The 19,293-nt window shown below is 40.2% G+C and overlaps 2 protein-coding genes across 3 annotated transcripts in view; one reads left to right on the forward strand and one right to left on the reverse strand.

Moving 5' to 3' along the window:
- Positions 1-19,293, reverse strand: part of LOC6498094 (MKRN2 opposite strand protein) — a 51,829-nt gene that overhangs the window by 5,845 nt on the left and 26,691 nt on the right. Inside the window, exons 1-2 of one of the 2 annotated variants that reach the window (XM_032451793.2) lie at positions 18,036-18,058; positions 17,672-17,832 (exon numbers count right to left, since the gene is read on the reverse strand). The gene's annotated coding sequence lies outside the window, so the exon portion shown is untranslated. Of the gene's footprint in view, positions 1-17,671; positions 17,833-18,035; positions 18,059-19,293 lie in introns of those variants that run through there. The other variant, XM_014906494.3, reaches the window with a different exon arrangement.
- LOC6497441 (protein eyes shut) overlaps positions 1-19,293 on the forward strand; it is a 49,820-nt gene that overhangs the window by 3,181 nt on the left and 27,346 nt on the right. Inside the window, exons 2-3 of the mRNA XM_014906221.3 lie at positions 9,307-10,383; positions 14,007-14,155. Coding sequence (XP_014761707.1) covers positions 9,752-10,383; positions 14,007-14,155 — 781 coding nt within the window. The 5' untranslated portion in view covers positions 9,307-9,751. The remainder of the gene's footprint in view (positions 1-9,306; positions 10,384-14,006; positions 14,156-19,293) is intronic.

The following is a 19,293-nucleotide window of genomic DNA, read 5'->3' on the forward strand; positions in this document are numbered from 1 at the left end:
TACAAATTTATTCTCCGTTGTTTTCAACGCTTACCCCCGCCCCTCAAGGATCTAATTAAATTTGTGGCTTGCTCTGGGAAAGTTCCGTGTAAATGTTAAGTTGACTTCCTGGGCGGAAATTCAAAGAGTTTGTTAATCATAATTATTTGATCTCCAAAATGGATGCTTAACTCTAAGGTATTATTCGAAGCACATTAAAGCCAACAGATAGAGGCCACTTGAACTTTTTTTTATTAGGCTTTAAGCCAGGTTTATGGCATTTTATTGCTCAGACTTTATGAGGCAAATACAAATGCCAGAATGTGACAAAGTGTGGGCGGAGCGGAGTCAAAAGGAAACTCGATATATGGAAAATAAAAATAAAAGAAGAACCAAACACTTTCACTTTGTGCCCATTTAAGGTCGTGTGTGCGGTGTACGTGCAATAAATAAGCGACTTATTTATGCCCCTCACACAGACACGGCAATAACAAAGTATTTGGGTTAGTAATGCCATTTACGAGCCAAAGGCAAAGGCAAACATAAAGCGAAAAATGCAAAAAAGCTCTGTTTACGTTTATGTTCATGCCGGTAAATCCGTCTTCAATGTAAGCTCTGCTAAATCTTGAACAAAACAAAACCAAACAAAAAAAATATGAAAAAATTTAAAAGCGAGAGAGCTGGGATAGAACTCAGGCCACAAACGAACGAAAGCGAAGGAAGGAACGTTCGTCTATTTAACTAACTGTGCATAATTCATAATTTAATTAAGAACTCAGCGAAATGAAAAAAGTTACACGAGGGACATTGACGTGCTCTCCACCCTCTTCCCTCCTTCCTGTCTCCATTTTATCCGGATTTTCCAACCCGGATTTCCAACACATGCACTGGTATGTGTATGGAAGCCCTGCCACAGCTGCTTTCAAGTGTGTGGCACTGGCGGTGGCGAAAAAAGCGAAGGTGGGGAACTGGGCATATGGCTGCAAAAACGAGCAACTGCCACCGCTAGCTCGTCCGGGCTATAAGTCAAGGAAATCTTCGCAACCGAATGACAAAGATCCGCCGTAGTTGAGGGAATCCCCCGCTTATCCGAAATAACAATCCGGACAGAGGTGCGAAAAGCTGTTTGGTAAGCCCAAAGATGCATTTCATTCAATGAGTTTCCCGACGGAAATGAAGGTCAGGGGAAATCATAGGAATTTTGGCAACTCAGCGGGTGTCCTTCAAGGATACTACTTAAGCGTAGCTGTCCAAAAAGTTCTCCAAATGTTTATGGATGATAATTAAATTGTAGAAAAATATTAAATGTGTGTTAAATGTGTGTGTATTAAATGTGTGTCTCACATTAAGCCCTCCTATAAAATGTCTAGTTCCTAGTTCCATTACAAAATTAATAATAAATCTAGAGCCGAAAAAATATTAATTAATTACTCTCTAAAAATAAAACTTCCATTAAACAAACAAATCTATTCAGGCATAAAGAAATAAAAGTATGTTTATCCCAAAGCCTATTACCATTTTTTATTGAAATATGCGTTGAATTATTTATTATAGCATACTTTTTAGGATGCATTGCATTTGGTGGAATTTCGCTAAAATTATGGCTTTGCATTTTTAATATTAATTTTGTTTAACCAAACAAATCACCATACACTTCCGCCGCAAAGTTCTCCGTTTTTGATTAATATGCCTTTTAGATATTAAATCAAAGCGAATCTCAGTTTCACAGAAGAATTGCCAACATATTCGAGTGACATTCCGCGGCAACCACAAAGGGTTGTCCAGGACATTGTTCGATTGTTCTGGGAGGCAGATGGAGGGTAGCCTTCCAACCCATCCGCCGCCCATCTTGTAACGACATCCACCCTAGCAAGCCGCACAAAAGACGTCCCTGTGACTTTGTCAGCTCTTCATTTGGTCAACTGCTGACAACGGCACCACAGCCACCATTTAAACCACCACCACCACCGCTGCCATTGCCACTGCCACCATCCCGCCATCATCAACGGGAATGCCGCCCTCTTGTCACCAGGATGGCTCCCGTCACGCCCCCCTTCTGCGAGCAGTCCATGGTTAATTAACTTGCCTCGCATCGGATCCGGACTCTGAAGTCCGGAGTCCGCCTGAAAAATTCCTTTGAGCCGGTTTCCATTTTATGCTCCCCTCGCTGCAACAAAGTTAAACGCTTTGACTTTCCTTTGGCGGAAGAAAAGGGTTTTCCGTCCAACTAATTTAATTGCTGCGACGTGACATAGACGCTTAATCAGCATCGCAGGACGACAAAAAAAGTGAAAAAAAAAATATTTGTGGACTCATTGTGAGACGTTATTGATTGAATGTCAAAAGGAAACTTTCAAGTAGCCAATAATTACTTTTCTGAACAAGAATAGGAAAAGATGTGACTAACTTTCCTTACTATATTAATGTTTTCATTGAAGACCCATAAGAAAACTTGATATTTTACTAAAAACCAGACCATTTCCAACAAGAATTTTAAGCCGTCTGCATTAAAATTAACTTAATTTTCTGCTCATTTAGAAATGCAAACATCCTACATATATGTATATCGCCCCATGCAATTACAGTCGCCCACATAAATATACGTCCCAGGCATTTACTTAAGTTGCACAATTTTAATTACAATTGTAGCAAAGATAAAACAAGCAACAAAATGCACTGCCACGCCTACTAAAGATGGGAGGGTTACAAAACAACAACCAAAAAAAAAAAAACACAAGAAGCAAGTGCAATAATAAACACAGCGACAATATAGGGGTAGTGGGTAGGTGGGCTGGGAAATTCGGGAAAGCCTGAAGGGAAAGGAGAACAAGGGGTCTGGAGTGAGAATAAGAAAAAGGGAAAATTCACATTGCGGAAGCGAAAAATTTTCATTTAAAGCGATAAAAACTTTTATTGCCACTACGAAAAATGTGGAAAATGTTTCTGGCCGCCTGGCAGTATGCAACATTTTTACATAGTCGACTCCTGCAGCTCACTTACATACACACAGCCACACACACACAAATATACATAAGAAGGAAAAGGAGCAGCAGAGGAGCTATCCGAGTTATCTCCGCCCACAATTTGGCTTGGTTTCCAGCCACTTGTATAATCGATGTATCCATGCCGATGCCTTTCTGCCTATCCCAACTGAAACGCCTCCAAGGCATGCCCCTGACTTTTACACTGAAAGAAAAGTATGAGGAAATATATAAGAATTAATAGGGAGGTTCATTAATAATCTAAATTTTCTATTTATTTTCGCGATAGTTTTTATTGTGAAAACCTAACCTCTTCTCATTTTAGAAGCAAATGCTAATAATTCAATTTCTCTCTGTGTAATATTCTCGTAAAACACCAAACTCCCCTCCTTTTATCGTCCCCGCTCCTTTAACACCCGAGTGCCCTGCTTCTTTGTGTTGTTTATGTTACATTTGTGTGTTGCCTGCTTTTATTGCATTTGCGGCGTGATTTTCTGTTGCGGTAGAACAGGCGAAAATGCGAGTGGGTGGTATGCGAGTGTGGGCCAAGGAAAACTAAGGGGGAAAGGAACGTAAAGGAGTTCTCTCCTCAAAGTAGACCACTTTATGTTCCCAGCTCCTGGGCCCCGAAGAGCAAACGAATGTACCTACCATAGTGCTGGGGAGGATTAGAAAGCGGCTAGAAAGCACACATTTTAGGCTTATGAGCATATTTCATGCTCATATTGATTTTTGATACCAAAAGCCCAAAAGGAAAAGCCAAACACGGAATATGAAAATGGAAATGAAAATGAGAATGAGAATGGAAAAAATAAATCAGAGAAATCATGCACTTCTCTAGGGAAAGTAGAGCTTCCTTTAAGAGACTTTCGGCTAAAAATTAAAGCTTATATTGTTAGAGAGAAAATAAATGTTATTTTCCATTTAATTCAATTAATTGTTAGTTCCATTGAGTATTAATTCAATTTACAATTACTTACCACCTTGTTGTGGTAGCCTTCGACCAAAACCAACAACTTCATTTCACTTCGTAAACACTCTGAATTGGCTAATTAATTGATCAAACCCTGAGCTAAACGCTCCAAGGACAATTAAACCAATCAAAACAACCGCAGGATCCAGGTAGATAAATGTATCAATAGCCAATTGACATTCGAATTACGTTTATTGAATCAGTGGCTATGTTTTTCTGGAAAAATTACCTACATTTCCCCGTCAGTGCACCACCATCCATATAGGATGCAAGACAAATACGTTTAAATAAATCCACAGTCAGCACAGATTGCTTTAATAAATATTTTTTGGGGACACTGGAAGTGGAAGTGGAGTTTCCTCCTAGACCTGACCGACACGAAAATGTGTTTACACAGACCGAAGGCAAACAACACAAAAGGATGCCCAGGGAAAATCAACGACAATTTTCGAAACATTTTTAAAACACATTTAGAAAACAAAACAGCAAAAAAAAGAAAAATAAAGGGGGAAAACTATCAAGGCGAATGGCAGCCAAACAATGTTAATGTCGAAAAGCAAGAGCTAGGTCAGCACAAGAAGCTGGAAAGAAAAAAAAATCTCACAGAGGCAGAAGGAAAAGCGGCAAAGTCATGGAAAATGTGAGCACGGGGCGTATGCGCAATCTTCCTGTATTGCCTTCTGTTTTGCTCCATTATAGAAAAAAGTATGCATGTAACATGTGTGTGTGTGTGTTGTGAGTATAAAGCGCGTGCTGACACTTAATCTTCCAGCTGACGCAGATGCAGCCCAGGATATGGCAGTCATATATCTAGCCGGCTTTGAACTTTCTAGGCAACGGATGGCGCATGTTATGGAGGATAACACGGCTCTCAAGATGGTAAAAAGAAACGGGAAAAGTCAGAAGGATAGAGGGGAGAGGTAGTTGTGGGGAACAGGATACTATACCCTGTCAAAGCCATGCAGTAGGCAGGATATTTCCCTTCTAGGACAAAGGAAGTGCATGAGAAATGAATGAATTCAATTGTAAGTTCCCTTTAGCATTTAAAATTGATAGAATGGAGATGATATAGGATTTTCTATAATCACCGGCTCAGTGAAGGTGTTTATTGATTAATTTATATATTTATTTAATTATTGAAATGGCTGCTACCCCTTAACTGGGCCAACACTGCGTATGAGTTATGAAAATCATTTTCGTACATCATCAGCAGCAACTGTGACCGGGACTGGGACTGGGGACTCGGACTGGGAAATGTTCACGTATACTTCAAAGTCAGAAATTGATTCAAGTCAATTAATTATAACGTCCCATAAAAACAACAATAACACAAACAATTCGGCCAACTGGCCACGCCCACTTGGCCATTTTGGCAAAAAGCATTCCGTTAGTCTTGGCCATTTTCGCCCTTTCTTGTAGGAGCAGCGACCCATGCCACCCACACAGAGGTCATCACGTTTTTTGCACAGAAAAAGTTATTAAAATGTATAATTAATAAATTATTTAAATAGCTATATTAATTAGGAGTGAAATATATTATTTTAAAATTTATGGAACAACTAACTCTTACCAAATAAAATATTTTTTGAAAGGTTTAAAATGAAACACCATAACTTTAAAGCAAAAATGGTACAAAAATGTAATCACTGAATGTAGAATAATTTTATCATATCCCTCCCCTATAAAGTACCCCAAATTTCTCTCTGTGTAGCAACATCAGTTGTCCAGCTGAGTGCTTTAGGTGGTCTAGGGTTTGCGAAAGGCCATGTAATCGTATTAAGCAAACGGAACTGGTAGAGCACGTGTTTGTCGTAAAGGGAAAGGGAGAGGGCGGCCGGGGGCAGCTGATTGGTAGCAGAGGGCGGTAGCGGTAGCAGGGGCGGGGGCGGGTGCAGTGAGGCAGGTACTTAAAGGTAATTGTATTTGTGCACTGCAAACATGGCGTGTTTTATTAACACGGAGAGGAGCGGAGAGCGAGAGTGGTATGTGTTTGCTCATATGTCCTGTCAAAGACAAGTTAATTATTTTAACATGTGTGCGTATGCGACTGGGCTCATATTGTTGTGTGTTTATTTTTGGCCATCGATTTTCACACGCTCTTACAGCGAACACACACACCCACGCATTAAAAAAGCAAAATTTGAATACATAAGATCCTGGCTCAATGGCTTGGCATATTCCACGCCTTATTATAAGCTCTCGACCCTGTGTCCTTTTCGCTTAAAAAAATGCTCGTCTGCTGGGTGCCGAGTGCTGAGTTTTTCCAAATATTTGCACAATATTTGTCAGAATTAATTAACAATATAAGTGAAGGCGTAGTCGGAGGATGCGGCATCAGAGGCAGGACGAAGGATGCAGGAGTCGGAGAATGTTGTCTCAGCATATTTCAACTTGTTTACTTGAAAGCGCTTTACATAATTTTTCAGACTAACAGACCAACAGACCGAACAAAAAATGTGCAAAATTTAATTAAATTTATGCAAGCATATTTCTTCTGGTTTTCAAAAATAAACAAATAAACTATTCCATTAGAATATTACAGTAACCTATTTCCTAATTAAATAGTTAACAATATAAGAAAATTAGAAAAGTTCTCAAGGCATTACCCTTTCCATTTCAATTGTGTAATTTACACTGCGATCCATCACCCCCACCATTTTGGCCATTTATCATCCAAGAGTCGAAAGCTCTCTGCTCATCATCTCAGGGCTAACAAGGTAGCCGAAAACCTGGTCATAATTACCCCACCAGATTACACATTGCCCAACAAGGCCCATTCATTAATGTCATCAAATTCTTGAAGGACAGGCAACAACGTCTTCCCATTCGGCTCCACAAATCTGCAACATTATGTCAACACACAAAACAGAGTTAGCAAATGGGTCACGTTAATGGGAAAATCCCAGGACACAGCCAGGACATACCCCTCTGGATTTACCAACAAAGTTGCAGTTGCTGCAAAGGCCATAAAAAGCAGAAGTAGCAGCAACACCAACACCAACACCAACAATAAAACTGAAACATCTAGGCTGAAGCTGAAATCCGAGATGGTTTTCGGGTTGGGTTCCGGGTACTCCACCTCCAGGTGGATGCGAAATTTTCCGGAATAAAAACCGGTTTCTGGTTTTACGGCACTGCTTGCGTTAGTTAACATTTTGGCAGCAAATTATGTTGCCGAGTGCTGCCGGTGCAAGGTATTTGATGGCATTTCCCACAGCTCTTAATAGAGGTAGAGCACAGTTGGACTTTTAATAAAATCTTTAAAATAAATGCCAATGAAATCTAAATTATAATAAAATGGTATGCACTGGTAGGCAATTTTCTAACTCAGATTCCTGGCCAATTGTCATGGCTTGTTGCACTTTATAATTTCCATCTGCTTGTTGAGCATAAAGTGTGTACATTATTTTGTTCAGAATGGAATGAATGGCTTATCCTTGATGTTGAAAAAGTCACCACTCTGAAAAGTGTCTCTCTGTCGCTGTAGGAAACTTGAACAACTTCAGGCTTCTTCTCGGGCAATTCGAGATTGCCTCCGCTCCGAGCCCCAGGCCCCATCGTTCCTCGCCATGCCATTCTGCCCACTTGGCTCTTGGCCAGTTTTGAGCCATTCGTGCGCATTTCATGCTGCCTGTGTTTACAAGCTAAATTCATTTGCCGCCCCTCGTCAGCAATGTGATGATATCCATGTCCCATCTTCCATCTCCCATCCAATAGTCTCACTATCCACAGCCCACCTCCGGGTGTCCCTCCATTTCTAGAACAGGTATTGCAGTTCTTTTTCGTTCGTCCTCCCCCTGTTTCAACCACCTAGCCATTATTGCTCTTGTTAGCCTGGCCATTGTTGTTGGCCTCTCGACAATGCAGCCGGTGATGGGAAAATGGCAACAGCAGCAACAACGTTGGCAACAGGAGCCTCATCAACATCATCAGAATCTATTGCCTAGCGTTGACTTGACAACGAGGAGGGCACTCGAAAATATATCTCAACTCCCAAAGTGCTAGGATAATGCAAAAATATACAAACACAAATTCAGAGCAATTCAAGGACTAATAATCATAATTTTTTCCAGTGCATTTATGCTATTCCAGTTACCATAACGATATGTGATAGATAAGCTCATGCGAGCCAGTCATCGTTAATGCTGGCATCTTTCAATTTGTGAAAGGACTCTAATTTCCAGTCAAAGGGGAGTGTGGGGTGGGAAACTTTATTTCCTTACCCCACCATATGCCGCAACCCCCCGTTGTCCTAACGACAAATCCCAACATTATGACTGACTGACTGACGTTGGCCATATCGTTGACTGCCATTGTTAAGGCTCAAACAATATGGCCACAGAACTCTGCTTCTGGGGCGATGATGGAAGACAGTTTCTGTTGCACTTCCTCGGCCACTGGCCATTTGGCCAAGTTAAGTCGGATTTATGTTGATGATGCGGCTTCTGCTACTGCTGCTGCTGGGCGAGTCGAGTTATGAAAGTCGAAACGCCAAGTTCTAGTGTCTCAATTCCAATCCAAGTCCCTGCACCATTTTCTCTTGGCCTGGCCAACGCTTTTTCCTCCCGGTTGCCATGACACGAGCTGTAATTGACGTGTCCAGCTTGTTCCTGGCTTCAATGTTGAACTTGTCACTGGTTTTCCCACTTTTCTAGACTCATCCTAGTCTGTGGTCTGGAAATATATTTATTTTTACAGAGACTTCTGGGGAAAAATAAGGGAATTATTTTAATGCACACATGACTGTACATTTTTAACGAACTTTTACTAAAATGGTAAAAACTAAAAACTAAATAATAAATATTGTATAAAGTACTCTACTATTAAATCACTTTCCTTTTCTCTGGCAAGTAGTACAGTCCTCAAATCCCCAAAAACTAAACCAAAATCTCTTCAACATATGTATGTACATATGTTTCCAATGTCAGGAAAGTTTTTTGGACAAAGTTTTATGTATATCCTTTTTTTTTTTGGCACATGTGTAATGTCATCAACCCATAGAAAAGGAAATGAAATGGAAAGCCACATGGCGGCATTATGGATTAGTTCAGAAGCTTTTTTCCTAGAGCTGACGACCAACAAGGAACTATTTTCAACTGTCACTCAATGTAACAAGGATTTAAGGATTTTCAGATCCAAAAAGTATATACTCATGTAACAGAAGTCAAGCCAAAATGACTATTTCATTAATTAAACAAAATCGGTATGAAAACTGAATTGTTGAATGAAGAAATCGTTACTCTTTCAACCATTTAATTGGAACTTCAATAGGGATGCCGAAAGAAAAGGCTACAATTCACTATTGTTAAGCAATTGTTGCATTTAAAATTGTTTCAGAATATTCATGATTCCATAATGTTTATTTTTTTCCAGATGGCGAATTGAAATGGCAGCAAAAATGTAAACGCCCCGAAGAGCCAAAACACTATAGAAAACGAAGAGCTTGGTAAATAAGCGGATAAACCAAAAAAAAAGAGGGAAAACAAAAAAGGATAACGAATAAACTAACAAAAAAATCTGAAAATAAAAGAGAAAAAATCATAAACGAAAGAATGCCAGGCGCTGGTGTCCTGTGAGCTGAAAATGCGATGCGAAGGCGACGCAGATTGCAGATTGCAGCCAAGGACCAAAAGGACCACGAAGACCGCTGGGGCGCCAACAATCGGTGGGGCAAACAATGAGAACTAATAAAGCACTTAAGCGGATAGACGACGACCAGCAACAAGGACATCCAAGTGGTAGAAAGACTCCAGCTTCGGCAATCAAAGGACGATTTCCCGTGCAACGTGCATCGGATTGATAGCACGCAACGGGGCGTATGATCAACGAGCAACATCCTCATCATCATCACTATCAGCATCATCATCAGATTGACAGTAGACAACAGAGAATGGCTGGCCAGGATTTGCCACAAATTGGACGAGACACGGGCCGCCGGGGGAACGTATCCCAGTTGCGCCATTCGAAGGACACCAGCGCTGAGTGTGACTGTGACTGTGTGAGTGACTGCAACTGTGACTGCAACACCACCGGCACAGCCGGTTCCAGCGCAACCACACCGCTGACAGCCAACGGTGGAACCACCATCGGTGGCTCTAGCCTGGCTGTTGTGCAGAAGGACATTCAACAACGAAACCACCTGCTAAAGATGCCAACAACAACCACAACAACAACATTAAAAACAAGAATAGAGAAACCAACGATAAAAGCCAACGCCATCACTTCAACCACCACTACCAAATCATCATCAGGAGGCAATGCATCCTGGACATTAAGGATATTAGCAAAGTGCACTGGCAGGAGCAGCAGCAGTGGCGGCGTCGGCAACTCCATTTCCTGTCTGCTGTTCTCGGCTCTGATCCTGGGAGTCCTTGTGGGCAGCGGCCAGGCAGGATTCGCTTGTCTCAGCAATCCTTGTGTGTTTGGTGTCTGCATCGATGGCCTGAACAGGTGAGTAGTTGCAACTTTATGGTGGATTATTTAGTAGAATATTAATAGAGATGCTTTGTTTTAGAAAATACAAGCTTTTAAAATTGATTTGCCAAAAAATAAATGCGAAAATCTGTTGCAAAAGAGCTATTTTGTAACTTATAATCACATAACCCAAATGCTATCGAAAACCTAACTCCCAAAAATTATAGAAAATTTATAAAATATCCAATAACCCTATAAAACTCTCTAAATTTCGCTCCCCTTATAAACTATTAACTTTGTAGACCAATAAACCCGTCCAAAACATTTTGAGTGGCAATAAAATTGTGCCACTTGACCATTCGAAGGACTCCAGATCGGGTTCCCAGTTGCCCAGGAATACGATACCAAAAACCATGCCCAAACTCTTCTACTTATATGGCAGAGCCCTCGATAGCCAGTAGGTTGATGCCGGCACTTTGGAGGGAAATGAATTTGCCACAGATGTCCTACCTCCCACTCCCAACACACCACATCCTGGCTGGGTTGCCCTCTCCCTTCCATCCAGCCATCCTGCCATCCTTCACACTTTTTTAATGCATGCCCGTTTAAATGGGGTTAAGTTGCGGCCACTGCAAATGTGAGAGGATGAAAAAAAGGATGTGGGAGTGGGGTGGCAAGGATTTGCGAAAGGGTGCAAGGAGTGCTGAGTGGGTTTCAATTGCAAGCATCTGGAAAATTATTAACTTGCATGGCAAACCAGAGTGCATTCTTAATGCTGGAAATTTACGACCAAGATATGCTAAATGTTTCAGATTTTATTTTAGTATGGGGAAGTATATTCATGGATAAAATAGTTGAAAGAAAGACTTACTCTTGGGGAGAGTATAAAATGATAATAAAACAGTTGTATCCTTAAAATCAAAAGCTAAAATATGTATACTTCATCAAGGATATTTCTCCACTCTAGTTTCAATTCAAGTACTATATGCAAATCCCACACTTAACATCTAAACGGAATCTTCAATTCATCTTGAATTCAAATCAGAGAAGCCCTTGAAATGGCTGCATTTTTCGCCCTTTTCCAAAGCGGACCCAAGTTTGAGGCTTAACTGCTGGGGAGACTCCTCTCCTCCCTACAAACACATATTTATATAAAAAGTCCAAATTGCACAAACAAGTTAGCAGACGATGGTGAAGTCTTGGATTTTTTTCTATTCGTTCGCTTCCAAGTGCCACATCCAAAGACCGACATCGCTCTTCTTGACGCCATTTATACGACTAAGTAACTGGCATTTTATTTTTCTGCGAGAACTCTCACTTGGCGAATCGCGATATATGCAACCGCTAATCCTGCTCCTAAAAACATCCAGCACCACCTAACACCCAGCATCCGGCACCATCCGAAAGCCACCGCAAGGAAAAGCGGTTAAGATATTTTTTTACGATAGCGATTCCATGGAAAAGCTGCAAGTCAAATGCGAAAACCAGAAGCTTGAAATGTTTCCTTGGCAGGATAAAAAATAGTAAAAAAAAAAAAGATGTGAAAACTAAACCGAAGGCGGCTGGCCAAACGGGGGCGTGTCCGGGCCAAGTTGGATGGATGGAAAAGTTTATGTGCCGGCAAGCGAAATTTATAGCTGCAATTAAATTTAACACGATGCCATGAGATTTAAACGGATTAACTGAATAGTTTTCGACCATCTTCAAGTTTTCCGACAGCAATTCGGAATGGATGGGGGAAAAAAAGCAAACAAAAATTCTGAATAATCGTGAAGGAGTTTATTGCCAATGCAGAACATTGATATTTTATTGGCTTAGACCGGTTTATGCGCCCGATAAGATTGCTCTTAACTCTTTTATGAGTTGGCTCTTCAAAGTGCCAGCCGAGCCAGTCCTGCAGGCCAATAAAAATTGATGAGATGTAGAGGATATGATTTGTCTGATAAATTGCGAAAGCTATTATTGGATGCAATTGAGATTACTAGTCGAGGGAATAAATTAAACAAAATAAATGGTTATTTCTTCATGGAGCTTAAATATATTTTAAGCCATTTAAGAATTAACTGCTAGCGATTAGAGAAACAAAACTAAATCAATTTTTTAGTCTCCCAGAAGCCAAGCCAATGTTAAATATAGAACACCACTTTCACAATTATTTCTCAAGAAAAACCATCCACTTTCTCCAAGGTCCCTGAAGCATTACCGATGACTTTTCACTCCGATATTCTGGCCACAAAGTAGGTCCACATCCAATGCCATTATGTAGTCATTTCCCAATTGCTTCTCGGTTCTGGCTTCTAGAATCTAGATGCTGAATACTGAAGGCAACAAATCAAATGGCCTCCTGGGTGAAAATGTCCAGCCAAAGGCTATAATCAGCCTGAATCTCGGGGGGCCTTCAAAGTCGGTTCTGTTCAGAAAATAACAACTGGAAAACATGAGTGTAGCTCGGGTACTTATCTCCGTGCTTAGTCCAGTCCGAGTAACAGACAAGTACACCGGTGCCTCATCCTCATCCTCATCCAGCATCCTGCATCCTAATGTAATCCATTATAAAGGACAATAGTAAGCCAGGACTCACCTCCACCTGTCTGGCCGAGGGAAACTTCTTTAATTAAGCTGCCGTGATGCTCTGGTTACCTGCCGCACTATCCTTTCTTTTTTTTTATCCCCCCCAGTCATGTTTGCCATGTTCTCTGCAATTTTCGAGCTCCTCCTCCCCAGTTCCTCCTCCCCAGTTCCCCTGACACATTTTTTTCCGCCTCCATTCCTACTTGGTAAGGATTTTAGGGCCAAGCCTTTTGCATTTCCGTTACCGGTTCCGTTTCAGTTTCTATTTCAATTCGTTTTGCCGGCAGGCTGGGGCAATGAAATAGAAATGGAAAAACCCAATCCCAAATGTCTACCAAATATTTATTTGCTCAACTCAAGTGTAATGTTCCGCCGGCCAGGAAAAAAAAAACCAAAAAGTTTATGGCACTCAGATGGCCGGAGTGTAGGGTATTTCACAATGCAAAAGGATCTAACCGTGAAAAGTCCATATAATTTATTCAGGAAAATGTTGCAATATACATAAAGGAGCCACGGCAACTAACTAACAATTGTTTTGCCGGCTCTTTGGTTTAGATCCCCAAAGTTTTGGGTCATTATTATGAAATTATTTACGGTGTTTGAGTGAATTATTTAAATGGGCAGCTAGGTTTTAGACTGGGAGTCGAAAAAGTTCCTTTACAAGCCAAAATTTTTGTTTGTAAGAGATATCCTTGATGAAATATACACTGTTAACATGGCCTCACTTCAATTACGTCAAACTGCCGTTGTCGTCCTGCTTTGTGTGCCGCTATCTCAGCTCCCTCGCACTTCCTGTACAGTAAACACCCCCTTGGCACTGCCAATTTCCACTATATTGGGCCATTTTGTGAAACTATTTTTATCTAAAGCTTTTTGTTCGCTTTCTCGTTACGCCCACAAACCTCTAACTATGCATCGTTTTCTTTTCTTTTTTTTGCTGCCGCCGCTGCTGCTGCTACTGCTGCTGCTACTGCTGCTGTTGATGCTGTTTTTTACCAACGTTTGATGCATCATTGACACACCGTTCCACCACCATCCGACCGCCCAACGTGTCCTGATTATAACAACAACTGGATATACAACAACAGCTCGTACTCGTGTTACTGCATTGATGGCTACACAGGGATCCAGTGCCAAACGAATTGGGACGAATGCTGGTCGGGCCCCTGTCAGAATGGCGGGACATGTGTGGACGGTGTGGCCTACTACAATTGTACGTGTCCGGAAGGATTTTCCGGTAAGTGTGCTCTACACGCTATCTCTACACACTCACATCCACCCACCCACAGTCACACATACACAAACATTTTGTGGGTGGTGCCTCTCTGACAGCTGAATGCGGTTTATTTTTGGGGGCAGCATCCAGCTAAAATGGATGGAACTAAAACGTTGCAACCTACACAGAAAACAAAACTTTCAATTCAATAAATACTTGGGGGTTGAACCTAGTTATTCCTGATTTTATTTTAACTTTAATTTATTTTAACTTTAAAGCTACACACTAGATCTGATTTTTTTAAGAGTTCATTTGCAAAACCCGTGTTAGTCATCTATGATATAATATATAAATTTCCTAATACACATCCGACTTCTAATCGGAAAACGTTAAGGTATATTTATTTCGATTCTCCACAAAATTATTTTTTTATATTTTCTGTTTAATTTTTTGGGCTATCCCCTTCATTTTTTGGGGAACTGCAAGAAAGGGACTATATGTCCCCTATCGGAGGCTATATCTTTGCCAAAAGTCATCCGATTCTTGAGCGGAATACCTTAAACGATTTGTGGATCGATTCTCCATCGATCTGCATCAAAACCTGGAAACAAATTATTTTTTATATTTTCTGGGCTATCCCTTTCATTTTTTGGGGAACTGCAAGAAAGGGACTATATGGCCCCTATCGGAGGCTATATCTTCGCCAAAAATCATCCGATTCTTGAGCGGAATACCTTAAACGATTTGTGGATCGATTCTCCATCGATCTACATCAAAATCTAAAAACGAATTATTTTTTAGATTTTCTGTCAAATTTTCTGGGCTATCCCCTTCATTTTTTGGGGAACTGAAAGAAAGGGACAACATGGCCCCCAACAGAGGCTATATCTTCGCCAAAAGTTATCCGATTCTTGAGTGGAATACCTTAAACGATTTGTGGATCGATTCCCCATCGATCTGCATCAAAATCTGGGATCAAATTATTTTTAAGATTTTCTGTTCAATTCTCTGTGCTAAAATCTCTTACTTTTGCCGCCAAAGTTTTTGTCAGTGCATCAAAATAAATGGCAAATAGTGTGGAAAAGGGTTGGCTTGTAAAGTGTGGAGTGGCTGGCTGGCGAGCTGAGTGGGCGAAGTTCCTCTTCCGTGCTGCTCCACGTGCGAAATGTATTTTTATTAAGCCAACATAAAAAACTCAGTTGCGCTTGGTTTGCACTTGGTCTGGTCCTGAGCGGAGACAGATCCCCGAGCCGAAAAACGCACACTCCAGCAAATAGAGAGGAATTCCTGTCAGGACATGAACACGGGGCGCCTTGTTTTATTTTCGTCCTTTCTTCCATTTTTTTTACCCCCAAACGTATTTGTAAAATATACGCGGTACTACAGGGGGTAGAGAAGTAAAAAATATAACATACAATACTCGTTCTTACTTATTTTCCCGGCATTTGCTCACACGAGTCTATTCTTCTTTTGAACGCGTCCTGTGAGAGCGCCAAAGGAAACGACTTGGGGAAAATGTAAGGAAAAACAAACTAATGGAAAATGGAGAGTCATTGAAGTGCAGCAGCCTTTTATATTCTCAGATCAGTGTTGATTTGGCCAGAAGGATAGCTTTTTGAGAGGTTTATTGTCACTTTTCTAAGCAAATAATTCACACATTTTAATTTTGAATAGAAACCACAAATAAAATATATTATAATGGCCAGGAAAATAATAAATATAAAAAGTTTTATCCTTATAAGGATAAGGGGGGATAGTGGAAGTGAGAAAACCAAAGCCAAAGCCAAAGCAAAGCTGGCAAACCAACTTTAATGTTGTCTATTGTGGTAGTCAATGTTGGGTGCTTAACTTGCCACTTGCCACCATGGCCACGACTACTACCACGACGTGTCTGTGTTGGCCAAGTACGGAAGTCTAACCATGAATGTATCTAATGTTCATCCTTTTGGCTTCGTGTACTTTCCACTCGTCCGTACACACATAAACACATTTACTTATGGTACGTGTGAGAAGCACTTAGTGTCCGTCCCTTTGCTTTTCTTTCTTACTATTTTTTCCCACAACTACCCCTTTCATTCCGCCACAAAGTTGACTTTATAAAATTTAGTGAAATTTATAGCCAACGTATCTAGGTGTAATACGTGCTATGTATTTGTTGTGTCTTGTAGTTGTATCAACGGCCAAACTAAAAACCAAAATACAAATTGCAGCAAATTTGTTCAAGAACTTTTCCCGATGAGTTTCAGAGAGCAGAACAATCAGACCAGGGTGGGGGTTAGATGGGGGATTTCAGAAAAAGACCAAAGTCATTGACTGGCCAAGTCACTTTGGACAAGAGTATAGAAGTAAAATAACTGTAGTGGAGACTATTTTATTATTTTTAGAGTAAATGAAGATCTAAATTCTTTATTAAATATATTCTGTTTTAACCTCGTTATCCTTATTAAAATCATTAAGACTCCATAATGGATCCCTCCCCTCCATTTTCATCACTCATACGACCCGTTTAACAAAGTTTGTTCCCCCATAATAAGTTTTTATCGTCGGCTCCCCGGGCAACCGAAACAATTGCATTAATTTAACATAAATAGAGCTGAGAGTTGCTTGGAATCACAAAAAACAAAGGCCCACAAAGCACAAGTATACAAAAATAAATATATATATAAAATTATGCACTGCAATCTTTTCGGAAAACTAAGCGATTTCATTGCAAATTGCTCTCAAAAGCACGCAGAACTTGAAAAATAAAGCAAAAAATGTGCATAACAAATTCGGCGCATATAAAATGAAAACGAAATATGCTTTTGGCCGGGACAGCCACGAATAAAAAGCCACAGACCGCCATACACACACAAATACATATAAAATATATAGATTTTTTGCCAAAAGCAGGCGAAATGTTGGAAAAATATAGCTATAAACTATGCAAAAAAAATGTAAAAAATTGTGAATGCAGAAAAACAAAATTAAGCCAAAAAGAAAAGAACAAAATGAAGTCAAATTTTTAAAATGAAATGCATTCCATGAATAGGAGTCTAACACAAAACAAAGCGAAAGTAACGGATGCAAAGAGTTTTTCAAAAAGCAGATGAGGAATAGGGGGGAAACAGTAAGGGAAAAGCAAGGGAAAAGCCCGGGAAAAGCAAAAGAAAAGCGGGAAAATGAGGGCCAGGTGCTGGTAAAGGATGGACAAACGCCTCGGGGCATTATTTAACCGCTCATTGAGTTTTGGAAAGCTTTCACCTTGGCCACCTGGCCATCCTTCTAAGGGCATTACAAAAATTTCCCTGCCCCACCAAATGCAAATGAAAGAGAGCCCTAGACAGTATAGGATAGAGACAACATGATTCTAATTAATTTGATGAGCTTCCTTTTCCCAGAAATTGCATTTCCCATCTATAATATTTTTTTATTTTTTTGCCCCATTTTTTGGCCGCTTGGCTTTGCCGTTTATGTTTATGCCGTTTGAAGTGGTTGCAGGATATACTAGAGAGGACATGCCGTTATGCATATTGTGATTTGGCCTGTTCCACTTACCAATGGCTTAGTTGTGCTGCCGGGTTGTAGGGCTTTTTGGGCCTAAGAGGTGTTGCCGCTCATTGAATATGAGCCTTTGATTCGGGTTTCCCTTTTAGTTCATCACTGTTTGGTTGCTTTGAAGCTTTGATTTGGTAAAATCACTTTAATTAACAGAGTTTCTGAAATATTACAAAATAAATAATTAGTATTTACTTTTTTAACTCTTAACCCAACACTATCTTGGTGACTTGTACGACCATCCTTGGCATTACAGCCATAAACAATAAATTCACAATCCTTGTAGTAAACTGCAATCCTTAACAGCTTAACCTTGCTCTCCTCACACACACACACACGCATACCTGCACACAATTACACTTACGGCGCAATCCAACAATAAAAGCTAGGCAAGCCTTTGTCCTTTTGCTCCTTGGCTCCATTCCTTTATGCAATCATTGCAGCCACCAAAGTCAGTTAACGTTGGGGGGACAAGCGAAAGGAGAGAGAGTGAGGTCCTAGAGTCCATTGCAGCGAAAAAACAATAGAAACGGCAGTGGGCTGAGAGGAGAATCCTGCCAGCCAGCCTGCAGGATGGCAGAAGGTCCTTCCTGGGCCTATTCTCCATTGAAATTTCGCATTTCACATTCATGCAAATGCAGCAAATCAACAATGAAAAAATAATAAAGCACTGCTCACCGAAATTTGTAGAAACTAAGCTGTGAATGCTCTTTATAATACAAATTTTTTAAGGATTAAAAATTCGTATTTTAGATGAGAAAAATATGACTTTCAACCTACTTCTATCTATAGAATAAGTTCTATAAAAATTGGATTAAAATAAATCACATTTAAAATTGATCTAATTGAGATTGCTTATTATATTTTTAACAAAGCCTTTAGCTTTGAGCTCAAAATCAAATAATATCCTTCCTAATATGATTGTATTAAATACTCCTCCTAACTAATATACCCCAAAAACCCTATAGTGTACAAATATGGAAATGCATTCATATTACAGCAATGCAGTTTGTGGCGCGACTTTCTTTTTACTCGGCGCACTTTTTTTCTCCACTCACCTGCTTGATATTTTATCGTAATTTTCCTGGGCATCCGTCCTTTTTTTTTACTTTTTTTAAAGGATTTTTTTATGTTTCTTGAACTGCTTCATCAGCGGTTTTTTTAGAGCGAGCAGGTGCGTGTGTGTGCATAAATTTGCACCTGTTCGCCGGTGTGGCGTTCCAATTTCCACCGCTCGCTGGCAATTTGCAAGCATTTCCACGTAGTCGTGGCGATACGTTCAATCAAGCATCAGGTTGCTCAATCATTGATTTCTGGCTTCATTTCAACAGCAAACTGCAGCGTTCTTTCCTTTTTCATTCCCAACCTGATTTATTTCCTTAAATACTCTTCAAATTTTTTCTATCTCTGCGATTTCCATAAATTTTGAATTTCAATTACCCAGCGGAGAACACAAACTAATATATATAATTTATAAATACATGTTTATGGCAGATAGAGGGAGGACGGGGCCCGCTAATCAATTGTCCTATGGGATTTAGATTTGGCGTTCAATCCTGTTGTTGCTTTGCGACAGCAGCTTAAAATATTCATGGCATTATTGATTTTATAATGGGAACACC

Source organism: Drosophila ananassae, chromosome 3R, assembly GCF_017639315.1.
Source record: "Drosophila ananassae strain 14024-0371.13 chromosome 3R, ASM1763931v2, whole genome shotgun sequence".
NCBI classification, from domain to species: domain Eukaryota; kingdom Metazoa; phylum Arthropoda; class Insecta; order Diptera; family Drosophilidae; genus Drosophila; species Drosophila ananassae.